This window comes from Ambystoma mexicanum, chromosome 11 (assembly GCF_040938575.1).
Source record: "Ambystoma mexicanum isolate Mex_15411 chromosome 11, UKY_AmexF1_1, whole genome shotgun sequence".
In the NCBI taxonomy this organism is placed as follows: domain Eukaryota; kingdom Metazoa; phylum Chordata; class Amphibia; order Caudata; family Ambystomatidae; genus Ambystoma; species Ambystoma mexicanum.
The window spans coordinates 1389671381-1389690589 of record NC_090934.1 but is presented as its reverse complement, the minus strand read 5'-3'; the positions used below and the strand labels follow the sequence as shown (position 1 = coordinate 1389690589).

General features: G+C 48.4%; 1 protein-coding gene across 3 annotated transcripts in view; it reads right to left on the bottom strand.

Annotated features, from left to right (window-relative positions):
- The window catches only part of EFL1 (elongation factor like GTPase 1), a 904242-nt gene that overhangs the window by 827255 nt on the left and 57778 nt on the right, over positions 1-19209 (bottom strand). For all 3 annotated transcript variants that reach the window (XM_069625004.1, XM_069625006.1, XM_069625005.1), the window contains one exon: positions 5086-5153. In XM_069625004.1, coding sequence (XP_069481105.1) covers positions 5086-5153 — 68 coding nt within the window. The remainder of the gene's footprint in view (positions 1-5085; positions 5154-19209) is intronic.

Here is a 19209-nt window from a genome sequence, read left to right as displayed (position 1 = left end):
CGGTGTAGTCTGGGTCGATGAAGAAGACATCTTTGAGTCGATTTTTCTTCGAAAATGATAGTGGCGTCACAGAAACTACTGAGGCGTGCTGAGTCTCCAATAGCAACACGTACTGCGGAAAACGGAACTGAGGCCAACGGGCGCAGTGCAAGCTACTTGTATACCCGATGACGTCACCCTCGACGGAGGCCTTCGAGGGACCTCGACTCGACGCCATTGACGCACGGCGCCCTCTGCCGAGAGAAAAATTCCGAAGCATTTTTAAAGCTGGACGTAAGCAGCTAAAGCTGGACGTGAATATATACGATGAGGAATACGTTGGAGGACACAATCCATTCAAAGTCCTTCCTCTGTGTCTTGCTAGTATTCTGTATTACTCCAGTGGTTTTCTTCATTGCTGTACCAGCTAAGTAATTTTCTTCAGATTGTAGGAAAGTTTCAGTATGACACTACCATGCATCTACTGATCCTTCATGTTTACTTTCAACAGGTTTAATAATTCCAGATTTAGAGGTGCATGGGTAGGGAGTCCTTGTCCCCAAGGGGATCGGGGGTGTCTCTCCCGGTGAGGTTCCGTTTGCCTCTACCCCTAGTGACGGTATCACATAGTGGGCTCATCTCCCTAGCCTCACAGCGAAATGCCCCTCCCACCCCCGCCGCCCCCCCGAGAGAAGTGGCTGAATCCCACGATTCAACACATACCTTTTCCCTAACTGGGCTGGCTTCCCCTTCTTCACTGCCTAAAAGCGGGCAATTAGTATTAATCTCCTCCTGGGTGATTTCACTCAATCACTGATGATTTGTTGGACATTGCTACCTATAACAACATCTAGGTTCGGGATAATGGCTGCCTCTATGTGCAAGGTATCTCCCAAGATGTTCAAGGATATTGGAGTAAAGAAGAAATCCTGAATAGCTCCATGAATATAATGCACCTTTCCTTTGGAGTACTCTTTCCAACCCACTTGCGTTATTGGGGTGAATGGTACATCCCTTGCTTCCATTATCGAGCTGAATCCCCAAACCTTTTTTTCCCTGTAATGTGGCCTTATAGAGGGTTTAGTTTCTGCATATATTTTTTATTGATATAGCTGACATTAATGAGCTTTTCAATAATAACATAGAATTAATACAACCAGCATACTATATACATTTAAAAGAAAAGGGAAAAAAATAGAAAACGGCATACAAGCAACACACATCGATTATAAAGCTTTAGACATCATTCTCATTATTTTAAGCGCTCTCATGTACCATTATCTAGACTCTTTCACATTGCCTATTTAACATCAATTTGAAGATGATTTTCATAGGATCATTACTGTTCTTAACATCTAGTTTCTGCATCCTGCAAGAAAGCAATTGCTCTTATGCTTATAGCCGTGGAGAAACCAGAAAGAATTATTCTCCACAATGTATCAGAAGTGGAGACTCTACACGGGTTTCTGCATATAAATATGGGGTCTTGATTTATTTTTGGGATCTCACATATGCAAATAAAGATACAGGTGGATCTTTTCCTCTCAAAGTTAGGTTTTTTGTTTTTTTGGCATATAAGATTAATGCAAAAGAGGTCTCAGGTTTTTCTTTACTGGGTCTAGAGTTCTCTGTGGGTCTTTTTTGTGAGGGAAGAGGGAGGAGATAAGAAATGCAGGGGCCAGTGTTTAGTAGAATTGTCCCATTTCTCTAAAGGAATAACATTCTTGTCCCTTGATAAATGGAAGGGAAGAGTGTACATTCTGGTAAATGTCCTGAATTCTCCCCTTAAGTGTTTTATGGTGGTTTCACCATCTCGGGGAATGCCCATGGGTTTCAATGGTTTTTGAGCTTCCAACCCTGCTCAGCTATATATAATATTCTGCTGGACAAGTTGCCATCCTCTTTTCTATGGAGAAGACATTTCCTGGGATTCTTGAGAAACCCAAGATTCCACATTCTCTGAAGGTGTGGTATGTTTATACGAGTGCAGAAAAAGAAAAGAAATGTCAGTATGTTTTTCTCTAAGATCTACTTTCGTCAATTTTTCTAGAGACCCCCTCCCCAGTCTCTGTTTTAATGCTTCTCAGAGGGGGACTTCATACAGGAGATAGGCCAGCAACTTAACCATTTTGATTTTGGATGGGTTAAATGGAATAAATCATGAGGACGAGTTGGAACGTTTTCATAGTGTAAAAGAGAGAACAATTGATCTGATTTTCCGCAAAAGTTGTGTTGGTGGAATCACAGACTATGAAATCAGGAGGGATGTCTACATGGAAACCTAGATTAAGAACAGCCTTTTCCGGGACTTGGCTAGGAGCACCATTGCATCAGATGGCTCTCTGAGTGCCGCCGACGTCTGAGGGCAGGAAAACGTATTGGAATCCCTCTCCCACCCGCTCTCATCTCGGGACATGAGCGGTGAGGAGCCGTTTGGTGGTTTCCCGAGTGGCGGCGAGCAGGCGCCTGGCCTAATATGGCAGCATCCAGTTCGGATCATACGGACGGCTCCGTGGTGCTGCTGTACGAGCTGTGCAGCAGCTTGTGACCAGACCTGCTTCCCCCCTTACTGACTGTTCCCAGTCCGGTGCCCTTGCAACGACATCTTCACTCACTCTGGTGAGTCTGAGCATTGGGGTTGGCACAGGTCCTGTGAAGACCACCCGATGTGCGCCAGGCAGGCTCCTGGAATGGGAATGACATAATGTGGGGCCTGCATGCTGGGGACGCCTTGCATGTCCGATGGATCGGGCCTGAATGGGGGTCTGGAGGTCTGCTGAATACTTCCCCCATCCCCAAGGCTGCAGCAGGACGTGTGTGGAAGAAACAGTGTCCTATGCCAATGCACTGAGATGAGATGAACTCACCCTGGCAATATTGAGCCTTCAGCTGTTTCGTTCTTGCATCTGGCCCCCACTTTTGCGACACAGCATCTGCCTACGGGTGGCATCACATAGCGCACAGGCTTGGGGATCCCAGAGTACGCTCACGAGACTGGCTCATTTCCATAGCCGGCGCTTGTAGGCCCAGCAGCTTTGCAGTTTGGGGCCTGGATGATTAACCTGGGAGTACGGCGATACCTGCTTGAGGTCGTTTGTGATCCTTAGGTGATCTTTTACTGGCCTGCAGGTATTTCTCTACATGGTTCATCTTTTGCCACCTTCAACGTCTCTCAGCCCCCGGGTCATTTCTCAGTGGCCATGGTGAAGACCCCTAAAGCTGGCAAACAGGGTTATATTTTTCCACAATGTTGCAGCCAGTCGACAAGCCCAAACATGTCGAGCTGGTGACCTCCCAGATCCATGCAGCTGATCCATTTCCTCCTTTACTTTCACAACGGTCTACCAAAACGGACTTGCAAGAATTACTCACGGAAATCCAGAAAGAAATACATAAAAAGCAGGATTGTCTCACAAAATTCTGGTGCTTGACAAGAGAATGTCGGAAACAGAAAGTAGGGTGGCTGCAGTTGAGGATGCATTGTGTGAGCAGTCGTACGGGGTTGGTGAAAGTTCCAATAAAATTGAGACTCTGGAGTCTCGCTGTGAGGCATTGAAGACAAGCAAGAGGATGCAGAAAATTGCTCCTGCAGGAATATTATCTGCATCGGTGGCATCCTGCTTAAAAGAGAGGGCAACAAACGGTCTACCTTTGTCTCCAGCGTATTGCGTTCCATCTTGGACCTGCCAGCTGACTCGCCCATCGTGTTGGACAGGACACACCATGTGAGGCAGCGCAACCCAGGACCTCAAGAGAAAAAAACTTGGGATGGCCATTCGATTGGGTGAGAATGTGCCACTGACCAAGAAGCAGTTTTACTGGATCCTCAGGGGAGATATATCTGTGTTAAGTGTTTTCTATGGGACTGCCGATTTACCGTAATTTCACTGTATGCCTCTTAATGAAGGTCAGTGTTGCTTTCTAGACAACTTTACCCCTCAGGCATGGACATTGCAGAGGGACAGCTACGGATTGGGGGTGACTTCAACCTAGTACCTGATCCATAGCTCGATAAGACGCTACCAGCATCCATACTACAAACACAAAATATGCTTCGCCAAACTGCTCAGACAACTGGGGCTGGTGGAAGCATGGAGGCTGTTTTCATGGGTAGGAAAAGGGACTTCTCTTTCTACTCACACGTACACAAGAGGTTCTCAAGACTCAACCTACTGCTACTTTCCAGCGTCCTATATCCATGTGTCCGGGGGTCGGGTGGAGATAGCCTTGCATGCACTCTCATACCATGCACTTGTTTCGCTTACTTCAGCAATTCAAGGTAAACCAGCATTTACTAGGTGCCCCTGGCAACTGTACGATCCAATTCTGAGGGGTCCGGTGCTATGTACGTAAATTGGAGGAAATCATCTCAAACTATTTTCGGGAAAATAGCATGGTAGGCCTTCATGCGGGAACAGTAACAGTGTGGGACACAATGAAAGCAGTGGTACGTGGGGAACTGATCAGCAGGACAGCAGCCTACACTAGGGAACGTAAACTGATGAGGCTGGACGGTGAAGTTGAGACAGCTGAGCTTTAACATAAAAAGAAGGGCTGCCTCAAATCCTCTCTTAAAAGCCTGGACTCCTGCAGTTGTGTAGTGGAAGTTAAAATATGAACACTTCTAAGGCATCAGTTTCATCAAGTGCCCCGTGATAGGATAAAGGATTCGAATTAAGAAATTCTTGTTATTCTTTGCCACAGAAACCTGGAAATATTCCAAATATAGAAAGCAATACTACAAAGGATAGATCATTCTCGTTCCTCCAGTTAACATATGACATGACCTGTTCCTACCAAAATGTACCATTAAAGGAGCCACACCAGTTTTAAAACAGGAAACATTGCCAGAGGTAATGGCAAGATCTCAAATTCATAACCCAAGAAGAAAAAAAGTAGTCTTCCCTTAGATGTCGACAGATTGCTTTTCATGTCAGGACTAGAGACCGATCAGAGACCAACAGGGGGTGGGAGTTAAATTAGTTCCAATATGGACGTTTGGTTTCAAATAATATCCAACATCCGCAGAACCATTGTAGGTCAAGCAACCCTTTATCAGCATAAAAACTAGTAATATTAAGTAAACTACTTAGCAATGCATCTTACCTTTCCAGCCAGTCGGGTGGAGATAATCCCATTGCTTGCGATTAGACTGTCAGCCAATGTAGTTTTTCCTACAAAATAAAGTTCAGTCGCTGTAAAAAAAAAAAGTTGTTCCAACACATTTGGCAACTAATGGCCATGTTTAGCATTCTCTTAACAGGAGCCCTGAAAGATTAGCACTTGTGGTTCTTTTGAAAAAAATACTCGTGCAAGCAACCTTGTTTGGCAATTTAGTTTGTGGTTCACATCTAACGCTCTTCAACATATTTTCACTAAACTGTGCAGGACCTTTCTGCCAACCAAAACATTTGTACTCCTTTAGTATTATGTCATCTAACTTCTTTCACAACATCATTGGGGAGGGAGTGTATTTAGGTCATGCAACCATAGGACAGAGAAAGGAATGATCTTGTGTACGTAGATCTGTGCATGTATTAGAAAACGGCTGGTCCAGCAGTGGCGGGAAAGTAAGAGATAGAGGTTTTAGACTCAGTGTCTTAGTTCACACCAGAAAAAAGCTGCAAGTTAGTACACTTAAAGTGGTAAGGCAAAGCTATGCAGAGTATGTTTCGCTAGCCTAATAGGTACACTGCAGGTCTAATCCTGTGTCAGAGGTAGTGAGGGATTGTGAAAAGTGTTGTGGAGTGAGGCGACCACAAAACACCACACAGGATGAGGCTGAGATGGGAACTGGTCATAAAATAGCAGCTGTAAGGAAAGATTTTCTTTTTGCTGCTTCCTCACAAAGACTTCTACAAGTCACCCCTTCATTTTCCTTTGTTTTGAATCCTGGCCTGACTTTCTGGAGCTAAGTAAAGCATTCATATGGGGAAACTGATCAGTCCATAGGACTCAGTACTGAGAGACAATTGGCCCTCATTAAAAGTTTGCCAGTAGCTCCTGCAGGTTACCGGCAAACTCGCCTTACCATTACCGGCGCCCAATATCCCAGTGTTACTGGGATATTATGGTTTCCGGCAAAGGCGGTAAGTTCCCATTCCATGGAGTCTCATAGTGCTTCATGGAATGGGTCTGCCCCTATTATAGGCACCTGTAATGGTGCCAGTGATAGGGGCAATTCTTTGCTGATACAGACTTGAACTCCTGGCAGGTCAGGCCTGCTGGTAGTTCACTGCCCCTACTGGTAAACTCAAGAGTGTGCCAGTCTGAGAAAAATGCCAGATCTGGTATTACCGGCCGTTTCACTGGCATGCTGGTGTTTGTTACTGCCAGGGTGATCAACAGGAATATCCAGCGCATCACTAGTTGCCGGGCACGTGCACAACCCCCTTCCCGGAAACGTTTTTACCGTTTTTTACCAGCATCAGCAGCCAGAATACTGATACCAGCACCGAAACTGGTGGAATTACCGGTGCCGGAATAACCGTGCCAGAATTATCACCACCACCGGAACAGGAAGTTCACTGGCAGCCATCTTTAAAACTCAATCCACCCTGAAACTCTCCTTTCCTGCTGCCATCTACTGCTAAATAAGCCATCGCCATGAGTTACTGCAAGACCACCCGGGTGCCCAACCCCCCTCTGGCTGCGAAAACCAAATTTCAATGAGACAGAGTTGATTGCACTATAGGAGGCAGTGGTGCAGCACTCTGAGGCACTCCGAGGCCAGCCACAGCAAGACCAGCCAGCAGAGAAAATCTGCCATTTGGCAACAGGTCACAATGAGGTCACAGTCGTGGGGACTGTCCCCCGCACAATCAAGGACTGCTGGAAGCAGTGGGACGATCTGAGGCAGAGGGATCGCAGTCTCATCTCGCAACAAAGAAGGGAGAGCGCTGCCACAAAAGAGGGACGGTGGCACCGCTCCACCTCAGGCCCTGGTAGGAGACTTGTAGCACCATCCTACACATGGAGGGTATTGAGGAAGTCTGAACAGCAGTGGCTGGAGGAGGGACCCAAGGCGATGGTGGTAAGTGCAACAAACCCTATGTAAATACAAATGTTGTGTCCAAATACATGCCTCCCCAAGCAGAGAACCACCCAATGTGCAAGGGAAGTGGTCCAACACATGTCAGTCACCACGAATGGCCAGATCTCACACATGCCAGGGGATGCAGGTAGATGTAGCCACTCAGAAGCACCGTAGCCAAAATGTACAGCCCCACCACACATGATAAGCGCCCATGTGTGCCAAGGGAGTCCATGACATGAATTGTTGTCCCACCGCACACATACAACAACAGTGCACCTTAATAGGCCAACAGGCAATGTGCACTCCAAAGACCTACTTGTAGGAGCACACATCAGAGCCAACACACCAAAGAAGCCACATCAAAAGAGCAGGACACACATTATGTTGCATGAGTGTAATGCAAGCCCGCAAACATGACCACCAGATGACTAAGAGCACGCTCATCTCGTCCCAAAAGGCACACAGTCCACAGACAGCGATGGGGCTGATCCCTCGACATCTAGGACAGCAGCTGTAGCCAGACCTGCGAAGGCCACACCCTTTGCCAGCAGGCCCAGGCAGCAGGGCAGGGCTCCCGGTCCTTCACAGCCACTAGCATCCCTGTCACCATCAGCTGCAGCAGCTCCTCCACCATCAGTCGTAGCAGCCCCTCCACCATCACCTCCCACCGCTGCAAGTGGCACACCAGCGGTTCCTGTGGCTACCGCCATCCCCACACCAGTGGTCAGTGACCCCAACACGGGCCAGTGGGGAGACACCCCAGCCCCAAGAGCAACCAGTGCTAGGCCTGACAAGGCCCCCATCCGGGGAACTCTGTGCTGCCGTCCCTCCTCTGCCCACAACACCACACCGGACACTACCACCATCAGGCCATCGTGGCAGGGCCCATGTGACAACGCCCAATGAGGAGGGTGGCGATGACAAGTCCTACCCATCGGCACGCTACAGCCCCGGCCCACCACACAGCCCTCCGCCTCTGCTCAGTCCGAGGACAATGGATGCATGCCTGCATGCCATTGAGAAACAGCAGTCAGAACTGTCCATTATTGCACGGCAGCAGCTTGAGTAAATGTGCATGATGTCGCTCAACCAGGCCATCCAGGTGACCCTGCAGTACATAAGGGTGCAGGGGTCTGAGCCTTCCACCTCTGACACTCAGAGGGTTTCCTAGCCAGCACTCCAAGGTGCTGGTCACTGCGCCACCTCATTGGCAAGGAGCAGGAGAAGGCCCACAAGAAGGGCAGGAAACGACAGTCAGACAATGCTGGGGTGTTTAATGGGGCGGGAGGTGTTTTGGGGGAGGGAGTGTTTGGAGGGTGGGTGTGTTTTGAGGATGGGTATTTTGGGTAGGGTGGGTGGTAGATGAATGGGGAATCTGTTGTGGTGTAGGGCATATTTGCAGCCACATTTCATATAACACATTTTCACGTGAAGCACTGACAGGACATTCCTCATTTTCATACAAGGGTGTATTGTGATGGTGCAGGATATCACCAAAGTGCAACGGGTATGCTAAGTGGAGGGTGGATTCAGAAAATGTTGTCAAGCAGCTATTGCTGGGCCATGCGCCCATCCCTGGCCTCCAAGCGCTCAGCATGCACATGCAAGGGCCAGCTGGTGCTGCAGCATCATCCTCTGGATGAGGCATGTCCAGATCTGGGGGCAGGGGTATGTTGCGTCTGCTGCATATGCTGTGCAACATTGCATAGGCCAGGACGATCTGTTCCACCTTGTCTGGCCTGTACATCAGTGCATCCCCAGTCTGGTGTAGGCATCTGAATCGAACCTTCCAGAGGCCAAATGTTCTGTTCTATGGTCACCCGGACCTCACATGGGCACTGTTAAAATGCCACTTCCAGCGCGTCTGGGGATTACCCACAGGGGTCATCAGCCACAGAAGCAGCAGGCATCCAGAGTCACTTACGAGGGGGTAAGACACAGGTGTGGATTATGATGCTCGGCAGTGGTATTGTGTGTCGCGGCAGCATCTCAATGGTCAGTCTGTGCATGCATGTCCCATTTCTCATTGTGCCACACTTTCACATTCCAGTCCTTACATGCGTATTACACTGCGCAGGGGGGTGTCCAGTCTGACATGGTAATACTTGCGCACAGCTGAAGGCCAACACTCATTGCTTATTGGTATCTGACAGAGGGCTGCATGCCATGGGGCGTGGTCTGGACCTATGCATTGCTACCATGCATGGTAGCTGATGGGAGTCTGGGTCACATGTGCAGGAGGTATGTGTGGCATCCATGATGGTGTGTGTTCTTCCTGGTGTACGGCCTGCAGGCCAGGTCTGATGGCAGGGTAGTGTCCCTCAGTAGTTGTTTGGCAGTGTCCCATCCCATGTATGGTAGTTTCATTGGGTGCCTCATCTTACGGCTGCGCCATGGGCAACATTGTTGTTCGTGGGCCCTGCACCTAGTCTTAGGCAGAACCCCAGAGCTTATGCCAAGTACGTGTGTGGGCCTAGACAGCCTTTTATGGTTATGTGTGTGTCATTGGATAGGCACAGCTAATTGTGCATCACTGTACTGTGTTGTTCCCTTTGAATGTACATCAACCTTGGTCTTTGTTTTTGTTGGTGCTTTAAGTCATCTTCAGGCTTCCCCATGGGCTCTTGTGGGTGTCCCTGGACATACATTTGATGCCCCTAGGTGTAACGCTCACCTGATTCTCGCAGAGGCGCCGGTCTTGACTGGGCGACTACCGTATCTTCAAAGGTGATGTGTAGCACCCGGTTGGCTCTTTGGGCTGGACCTCTGTGCACTGTATGCCTGACGTGTAGAGTAAGATGTCTGCAGATAGAAAATATGGGGTTAATGAACTGGGGTTATTGGGGTGTCCCTATCTCTTTCCTCTTCTCCTCTCCTGTAGACCCCCAAAGGTTAACGCTCTCACCTTAGGTAAGTGAATGCCGAGCTCTCCATCTGCCTCGGGGCAGGGTGCTGTAACCAGTTTCTTCACTGGATAGGTAGCGCAGGCCTCTTGACTTCAGAGGACTGCTGTCCGTCGTTTACTGCACGAACGGTAAGTTTCGAGTCATTCAAATGTCTTTAAAGTCTTTAGTAATGATGTCTCTTGTTTTGCAGGGTTCCGGCGCTGGCGGATGACGGGCTGAAGTGAGTTGAAGATGGAGCCCGTGTGATGAATAGAAGCGCCTGGAAGCACGTAAGTAAGCGCTTGTTGCCTGCTTCACTATGCGCTCTAACCGTCTTTTTATTTTGCAGGTAAGAGTTCGGAGCGGCTGCAGGGTGCCGGAATACCCACTGGATTAGATGTGGAAAGGAGTAATGGCACGCGAGTATTAAAGTTCCCCAATGTCTTTAAACGCACCTTGTTTTGTCTTTCAGATGCGGGATGCAGCGCCGAAGGCCTCCGGAGCGTGCGAAGAGTTGGTAAACTTTTGTCTTTCAGATGCCGGAATGCAGTGTGAAGACCTCCGGAGCGCACGAAGAGTAGGTAAGCCTTTGCCTTTCAGATGCCGGAATGCTAACCTGTTCTTTCTTGTCTTTATAGGTGTTGCTGAAGACTGGATTCAGGATGGTAAGCCTTTTTCCTTAGGCCCAGGACCGGATGCAGAAGACACGATGAGCGTTCTGCTGCAGAGGTTGCAGAATAACGCAAAGCAAGATTCATCCACCGGGTGTGGTTTAAATAGCCTCCTGTAGTGCTTAGGTGTCTCCTTCCACAGCCACGCCTAAGTAAGAAAAGAGTTCCTGGTAAGAAAAGAGTTCCTGCCTTCCAGAAGAGTTCCAGTGTTCTGAATCTAGGGAGTGGCTCCAGCCCCACCCAACAGGAAAAGTAGTTCCAAACAGAAGAGGATCAGAGGCTCAACTGGCAGGCAAGTAAGCAGCATGGTCTGTTGAAGGTAAGTCCACCCAAGCATTATGAGCCCGGCGCTTCCAGCGCTGGGACTGGGCATATTTATGAGCCTGGTGCCACTGGCGCCAGGACTGGGTCCAAAAGGTCCCAATTGGGACTGGTTGGCACTCGGAACCTGGGTTATGGATCTGCTTCCAAGGGAGTTGGGAAAACCCTGACCTTTTGGAAGCAGAGATCATGACAGTACCCCCCCTCAAGGCCCCTCCCAAACCGGGCTTCTCCGGGGGTTTTGGCTTGTCAGGAAATGTTCGGTGAAATCTTTTGATTAGGCGAGGAGCGTGGACATATTCAGCAGGTTCCCAGGATCTCTCTTGGGGGCCGTAGCCTTTCCAGTCAATTAGGTAGAATAGTTTAGATTTGGAGATCTTGGAGTCCAGAATGCTTTTGACTTCAAACTCGAGTTCTCCATCCACTAGGATAGGTTTTGGAGAGTTGGTTAGTCGGGTTTGAGGTTGCACGGGTTTTAATAGAGAGACGTGGAAGACCGGATGTATCTTCATGTGCGGGGGCAAGTCCAACTTGACCGCTACTGGGTTTACTATGGTAGTGATGGAATAGGGACCAAGGTATCTTGGGTTGAATGTGCGTGGCCCTTTTAGAGATAGATATTTGGTGGATAACCAGACTTGATCCCCTACTTGATAGTGAGGGGCTTCCTTCCGATGTTGATCTGCTCCTTTCTTGTATTGTTCTTTAGCCCTTTGAAGGTGAGAAACAGCTTCCTTAAAGGCTTGGGTGATTGTAGAATGCAGGTAGTCTACTGCTGGTGTTTCAAGATCTTGGAGGGGATCCAACTCCGAGGTTCGAGGGTGACTGCCGTACAAAAGAAAAAACGGGGTTTTCCCAGTTCCCGAATGGACAGAGTTATTGTAGGCATACTCGGCTATTGAAGGCAAGCGTCCCCAAACAGCACGATCCTCCCCGCAATGAGAGACAATGAAGGACTCTCCCACGATGGGAATAAGGCCAAGACAGAGTGCGGGTGAGCGTAAATGGGAGTTTATCAATCAGAATAGGGCATGCAAAGAACTCTGCAAACTCCGAGAGCGCTCTGTCTGACAATAGCAAAGACAGGCGTATATATTTACAAAAACGTCATAAGAACCTACACACTATAGGGGGCACAAGTTCATGGGGATTGGGTGGTGATGACTAACTATAGGTGCTGCTGTGATGTGGTTGGCTTTGGCTGGAAGACGTCACTGGGCAGCCTCGTGGGTTGGGCTGGGCCTGGCAGGGTGGCAGAGTTCATCCAGGCGGTGTCAGAGATGAATGTCTTTTCTTGACTTGTTAGCCCTAAGCCGTGCACACCGCAGTCATTCAAACATTCTGGTATTATCTTCTTTAGTAAATCTTTCGATAGGTTATACAACAGGTTAATGCAACACAGGAGGAATGCACCTTGTGAGGGGACTGGAGGTAATACGTCAGGGCATGGTTACCAGTGTCCTGTTGACCGGGGCCATAGGTCGAGGGGCTAAGCTTCAGGGCCTGGGACGGGTGGTGCATGTCTTTCTGCCTTGTTAGAAGTTGTTATGGATGTTCCGCTGTGTGTTGTCAAAGTGTTGGGTGTCTTGATTGCACGGGGCCATAAGTCTGAGATGGTCCGGTGGGTTGTGAGGTTTACGAGGGGGCGCGTATGTTCAGGCAGAGGTTTACTGCTGTGCTGTAAATAATGCATGTGGCAGGTGGTGGCCTTGGGTGCTACAGAGGGGGTTACAAATCTTTGAAGCGACTCCAGTCTGGCTGGGGGAGGTAACGCAGCGCGGCGCGGTCTCTGCTCTCATGCCTTGGCAGCCTTCGCAGGGTGGGAGTGGGAATGGCCTTGCACGTATTTCACAAAGGTATCTTCCTCGTGTGTTGCCGATTTAGGTAAAGACATCAAACATTTGAACGCTCTATAATACTTATTCAAAACATTACAAAACATGCATTTAAACTTTGCTGGATGTGTCTTGATTATACCCAGTCTGAGTACCTTATTCATACATTATGTTTTAACAAGTGCAGTATTTAGTTATATGCATATATATTTGCAGTAAGTGAGGTAGAGTTAGGATTGGTGGAGAACATAGAAAGTAACCCGCCACTTGTTCGTGACGGTGGTGGCGCATGTGGGGCCTAGACATGCACACATGACATGCGCCTTCCCAGGCATTCTTCACATGGGCCCTTTGTATGGTTACATTCGTTTTCTTGTGTCCTCTAGCAGCATTAGTTCAGTTATGGCACGAGCCCATGGGGTGTAAGTTTTCCAGTCATACACGTAACAAACAGATTCCTGGTGCGTGCCGTTATTATTAGTACCCAACTGCAATGGTATATGCTCACCATCGCTTATATCATGGGGGCATGATCTCTTGTAATTATACATCTTACAGGCTTTTGTAATATAAGGGATTTTATGAGAGAAAAGCATCCTTTGCAAGTAGTCTCAATATTAATATACAAAGGTTGTCTGGCATGTGACGACCATTTTACTGTTCTTTTCATTTGCCTAGGCCTGCTGGCCGGGTCATGCTGGGAGCGATGATACACTGCGGGAGGTGAACTGTTACAATGTTAGTGTTTTACACTAGCTCATGTCCGTCTTGTTCGTGGGAACGTGCTCGCAGCAGATCTACCAGGGTGCTGCGGCAACAAGGATGACTGAAACCCTCCAAGGGTGGGGGCCGCGCTACAGTGCGCTGAGCTCACACCATCTTTACCAGACAAAATGGTTTCTAGGCCTAGCTAAATTTTAATACGTGTGGGCAATTAATACGTGCGGGCAATGTCTCCAGTGGGTGAACCCTCCACCACCTGGGCCCGGGTGGCATGAGGGGACGCCCAAAGGAGCCATAGTCCTCACCTGGGGAGAAAGCGTAGGCGAGGGGGGGGTTTTCTTTGGACCAGTCCTCCCCTACACTATCCAAAGGATATCTTTCCAAGTTTTTTCAGTTTGTTGCAGCATGCAGCGTAAATACTGTTCCAGAGTTTGATTGGTCCTCTCGGTTTGTCCGTCGGTCTGAGGGTGGTGACTGGTCGATAGTCTCACATCAATTTGAGCCGACCGACAGCAACTTCGCCAAAAATGAGAAATAAATTGACGACCTCGATCCGAAATTAGAACCGAAGGAAAACCGTGCAGTCGGACGATGTTTTCGAGAAATTCTCGGGCCAGAGTTGCTGCTGTTGGCAAGCCTTTGAGCGGAATGAAATGCGCCATCTTGGAGAATAAGTCCACGATTACTAGAATCGTATTGTATCCGGAGCATGGAGGTAGATCGGTGATGAAGTCCATAGAAAGCGTATGCCAAGGGCGAGGTGGGATGTCAATAGGGCGTAAGAGGCCTGCTGGTCTTTCCTTTTGACTCTTGTTTTGGGCGCATACTCCACAGGACATTATAAAGTCTCTGATATCTTTTTTCCAAGACGGCCACCAGAAGTAGCGCTTGATCTTTTCTGAGGTCTTGGCTATACCGGGATGACCTTCCATTAAAGAGTCGTGATAACAAGAGATTACTTTTTTCTGTAAATCTGTGCTGGGTAGGTATAATCGTTCTTGGAAATACAATAAGTTGTCCTTTACTGCAAAGACCTTTCCCTGCAGATGCCAATTCTGTATGTCTGCTGGAGTTACAAGTTGCCTGGCTTTATCCTTAACTTCCTCTATGGATTCTGTGGCGATTACACCCAGAATTCTTTGTTCGGGAATGATTGGTACAGGTTTAGGGTTGACCAAGTGTTCTTCCACTCCCATCCGAGAAAGGGCATCGGCTTTACCGTTCTTTGTACCAGGTCGATAGGTAATTATGAAGTCAAACTCGGCAAAGAATAATGCCCAACGGAGTTGTCTAGAGGATTGGGCTTTTGCGGTCTTCAAATATTGCAGGTTTCGGTGATCCGTAATCACAGTAACGGTGTGTCGGGCCCCCAGCAGATAATGCCGCCAAGCCTTAAAGGCAGACTTGATAGCCAGAAGTTCCTGGTCAGTAATCGTGTAATTGATTTCACGAGGCGAGAATTTGCGGGACCAAAATGCCACGGGATGCAACTGATTGGTTACCGGGTCCTTTTGTGATAGAACTGCCCCCATGGCAAGGCTTGAAGCATCAGTTTCCACGATGTAGGGGAGTTCGGGGCGAGGGTGTTTTAAGATTGGTGCAGAGATAAATTTAGTCTTCAAATCCTGGAAAGCTTGTTCCGCCTCGGTAGACCATTCAAAACGTTTGTTTTTCTTTAACAAGGCAGTGATGGGCTGGACTATTCGAGAGAATTCGGGGATAAACCTGCGGTAAAAGTTAGCGAAGCCTAACATGCTTTGCACACCTTTTACGGAGGATGGTGATGGCCATTTGAGAACTGCATCGACCTTCTTTGAATCCATACGCACTCCGCCAGGTGATAATATGAATCCCAAGAATTCAACTTCAGTCACGTTGAAAACACATTTTTCCAACTTAGCGAAAAGTTTGTGTTGACGCAATCTTTCGAGGACCATTTTCACGTGTTTCCGATGTTCAGATTCCGATGAAGAATAAACGAGGATGTCGTCAATGTAAACAACAACACATACATCTATGAGCTCTCTGAGGACATCGTTCATAAAATATTGAAAGGCGGCCGGGGCATTGCAAAGTCCGAAGGGCATGACCTGATATTCAAATAGCCCATACTTGGTGCGGAAGGCCGTCTTCCATTCATCGCCCTCTTTTACTCGTACCAAGTGGTAAGCTCCTCTAAGATCCAGCTTTGTATATATGCATGCTTTTCTGACTTGGTCCAGGAGTTCAGGGATCAAAGGTAACGGATATCTATTCTTAACGGTGATCTGGTTCAGGGAGCGATAATCGATACAAGTTCTAAGGTCTCCTTCCTTTTTTGGAACGAAGAACAAAGCTGAAGAAGCAGGGGACTTGGAAGGACGAATAAACCCATTTGCCAGGTATTGATCCAGGTATTGTCGAAGGTGAAGGTTCTCAGGCTCGGTGAGGGCATAAATTCTACTACAAGGAGGAGTAGATCCAGGTATCAGGTCTATCTGGCAGTCATAAGACCTATGAGGAGGTAGAGAGTTAGCCTGATCCTTCCGGAAAACATCTTGGTATTCTAGGTATTCAGGAGGTAACTGGGGAGTCTCTGAAGAAATTGCGGCCAGTGCAACACCAGGTGGAGGGTGACAAGTAGAGACACATTCTGGAAACTGGACCGTTCTTGCTCGCCAATCGATCAGAGGATTGTGTTTCTCTAACCAAGGTATTCCTAGAATAATCTGAAACTGAGGGGCCTTGATCACATCGAACACGATCTTCTCATGGTGTCCATCTTGACTTACTAGCGTCACCTCTTGAGTGGTATGCGTTACTGGCCCGGAGGCTATCTCCGTACCATCCACCGTAGTAATGACGTCCTTTACAGCCTTGGGACAAAGAGTTAGATTCATCCTCAAAACCATTTCATGATCCACATAATTGCCGATGGCACCGCTGTCGACGTAAGCTTCAATTGCATGTAATCGATCCGGATTATCAGGGCTAATGAGGACCATAGGTATCACGAAATGCGAGGTCACGGAACTGGTTTTCACGCTCGGCAAGAGGACCTCTATTCTTGTCGGGCGAGGTCGTTTCCCTGCTCAGAGTTTGTAACTTTGGTAACTGCAGCTCCTACTGCCTTCTTGGCAGGTTTCACCGGACAGTCTCGAAGAAAGTGCCCTGAGTTTCCGCAATATAGGCATAATTGCAACTGTTTCCTCCTTTCCCGCTCCCTTTGTGTTAGAGGACCTTTCAGACCCCCTATTTGCATGGGTTCCCCGGAGTCTACTCCTTTGGAAGGAGTTGGCGGTTTGGAAAATACTCGAGCATCAAACTTGGAACGATCGGCCTTCCTGGTCTGCAGCCTGTGATCTATTTGAATGACCAAGTCTATATAATCTGAACAGTCTTGTGGGGGATTCACTACTTGGGCTAAAACGTCTTTGAGCTCTCCACGTAGACCTCTATAAAACAGCGTAATCCTTTTGTCCTCAGGCCATTGAGTTTCCACTATTAGTCTATTGAAAGATGCAATATAAGCCAAAAGGTCTTGATTACCCTGTCGCAACGAAAGAAGCTCATTGTCCAAGGCCTGCCCCTGTGAATGTCTTGCGAACAGTTTTTCCATACTAAGCTGAAAGGCTTGAAAATCATGGAGAACCGGATCATCTTGATTAACTAGAGGGATCGACCAGTCTGCCGCATTGCCACTAAGGTACGAAAGTACAAAAGCTACTTTTGCTTGATCAGTTGGAAAGGCTGCTGGCCGGCATAAGAAGTGCAACCGGCACTGATTGATAAATACTGCAAACCTCTTTGGGTCACCAGAAAATCGTTCGGGCGGAGCCAGAGGTACCTTCCCAGGTAGGTTGATCTGCACTGGATTCATAGAGGATGTTGAAGGAAGATTTGCCCCTGATGCGGGTAACGGGGTCTGTCCGGCTTGTGACTGTAGCACTTGTCTAGCAAGATTGTCTGTTCTCTCCTTGGAAATAATTAGTTCCCTTCTTAGAGCATTCGTTTCCTGACGAGCTGCATGCACTTCTGCCCTTAGTTCCCCAAGTAACCGGGCTAGGGGGTCAGTATCCAAGGTTTCCATAGCGCCTGGGCGAGAGTTTTGCGGTAGTCTTTGCGTTCTGTAACGCTCACCTGATTCTCGCAGAGGCGCCGGTCTTGACTGGGCGACTACCGTATCTTCAAAGGTGATGTGTAGCACCCGGTTGGCTCTTTGGGCTGGACCTCTGTGCACTGTATGCCTGACGTGTAGAGTAAGATGTCTGCAGATAGAAAATATGGGGTTAATGAACTGGGGTTATTGGGGTGTCCCTATCTCTTTCCTCTTCTCCTCTCCTGTAGACCCCCAAAGGTTAACGCTCTCACCTTAGGTAAGTGAATGCCGAGCTCTCCATCTGCCTCGGGGCAGGGTGCTGTAACCAGTTTCTTCACTGGATAGGTAGCGCAGGCCTCTTGACTTCAGAGGACTGCTGTCCGTCGTTTACTGCACGAACGGTAAGTTTCGAGTCATTCAAATGTCTTTAAAGTCTTTAGTAATGATGTCTCTTGTTTTGCAGGGTTCCGGCGCTGGCGGATGACGGGCTGAAGTGAGTTGAAGATGGAGCCCGTGTGATGAATAGAAGCGCCTGGAAGCACGTAAGTAAGCGCTTGTTGCCTGCTTCACTATGCGCTCTAACCGTCTTTTTATTTTGCAGGTACGAGTTCGGAGCGGCTGCAGGGTGCCGGAATACCCACTGGATTAGATGTGGAAAGGAGTAATGGCACGTGAGTATTAAAGTTCCCCAATGTCTTTAAACGCACCTTGTTTTGTCTTTCAGATGCGGGATGCAGCGCCGAAGGCCTCCGGAGCGTGCGAAGAGTTGGTAAACTTTTGTCTTTCAGATGCCGGAATGCAGTGTGAAGACCTCCGGAGCGCACGAAGAGTAGGTAAGCCTTTGCCTTTCAGATGCCGGAATGCTAACCTGTTCTTTCTTGTCTTTATAGGTGTTGCTGAAGACTGGATTCAGGATGGTAAGCCTTTGCCTTTCAGATGCCGGAATGCTAACCTGTTCTTTCTTGTCTTTATAGGTGTTGCTGAAGACTGGATTCAGGATGGTAAGCCTTTTTCCTTAGGCCCAGGACCGGATGCAGAAGACACGATGAGCGTTCTGCTGCAGAGGTTGCAGAATAACGCAAAGGAAGATTCATCCACCGGGTGTGGTTTAAATAGCCTCCTGTAGTGCTTAGGTGTCTCCTTCCACAGCCACGCCTAAGTAAGAAAAGAGTTCCTGGTAAGAAAAGAGTTCCTGCCTTCCAGAAGAGTTCCAGTGTTCTGAATCTAGGGAGTGGCTCCAGCCCCACCCAACAGGAAAAGTAGTTCCAAACAGAAGAGGATCAGAGGCTCAACTGGCAGGCAAGTAAGCAGCATGGTCTGCTGAAGGTAAGTCCCCCCAAGCATTATGAGCCCGGCGCTTCCAGCGCTGGGACTGGGCATATTTATGAGCCTGGTGCCACTGGCGCCAGGACTGGGTCCAAAAGGTCCCAATTGGGACTGGTTGGCACTCGGAACCTGGGTTATGGATCTGCTTCCAAGGGAGTTGGGAAAACCCTGACCTTTTGGAAGCAGAGATCATGACACTAGGTGGCCATGTCTACCAATTCACTGCCACTACATGTTGGAGGGGTGGGGGTGCTGTTGCATTCTGGTATATGTAGTGCATTGTGTGTGATTGTCCTGTTGGGGTTGAAATGGCGTGATCAGTGACTGATGGATCTCTAGTCACATTCCACTCCTG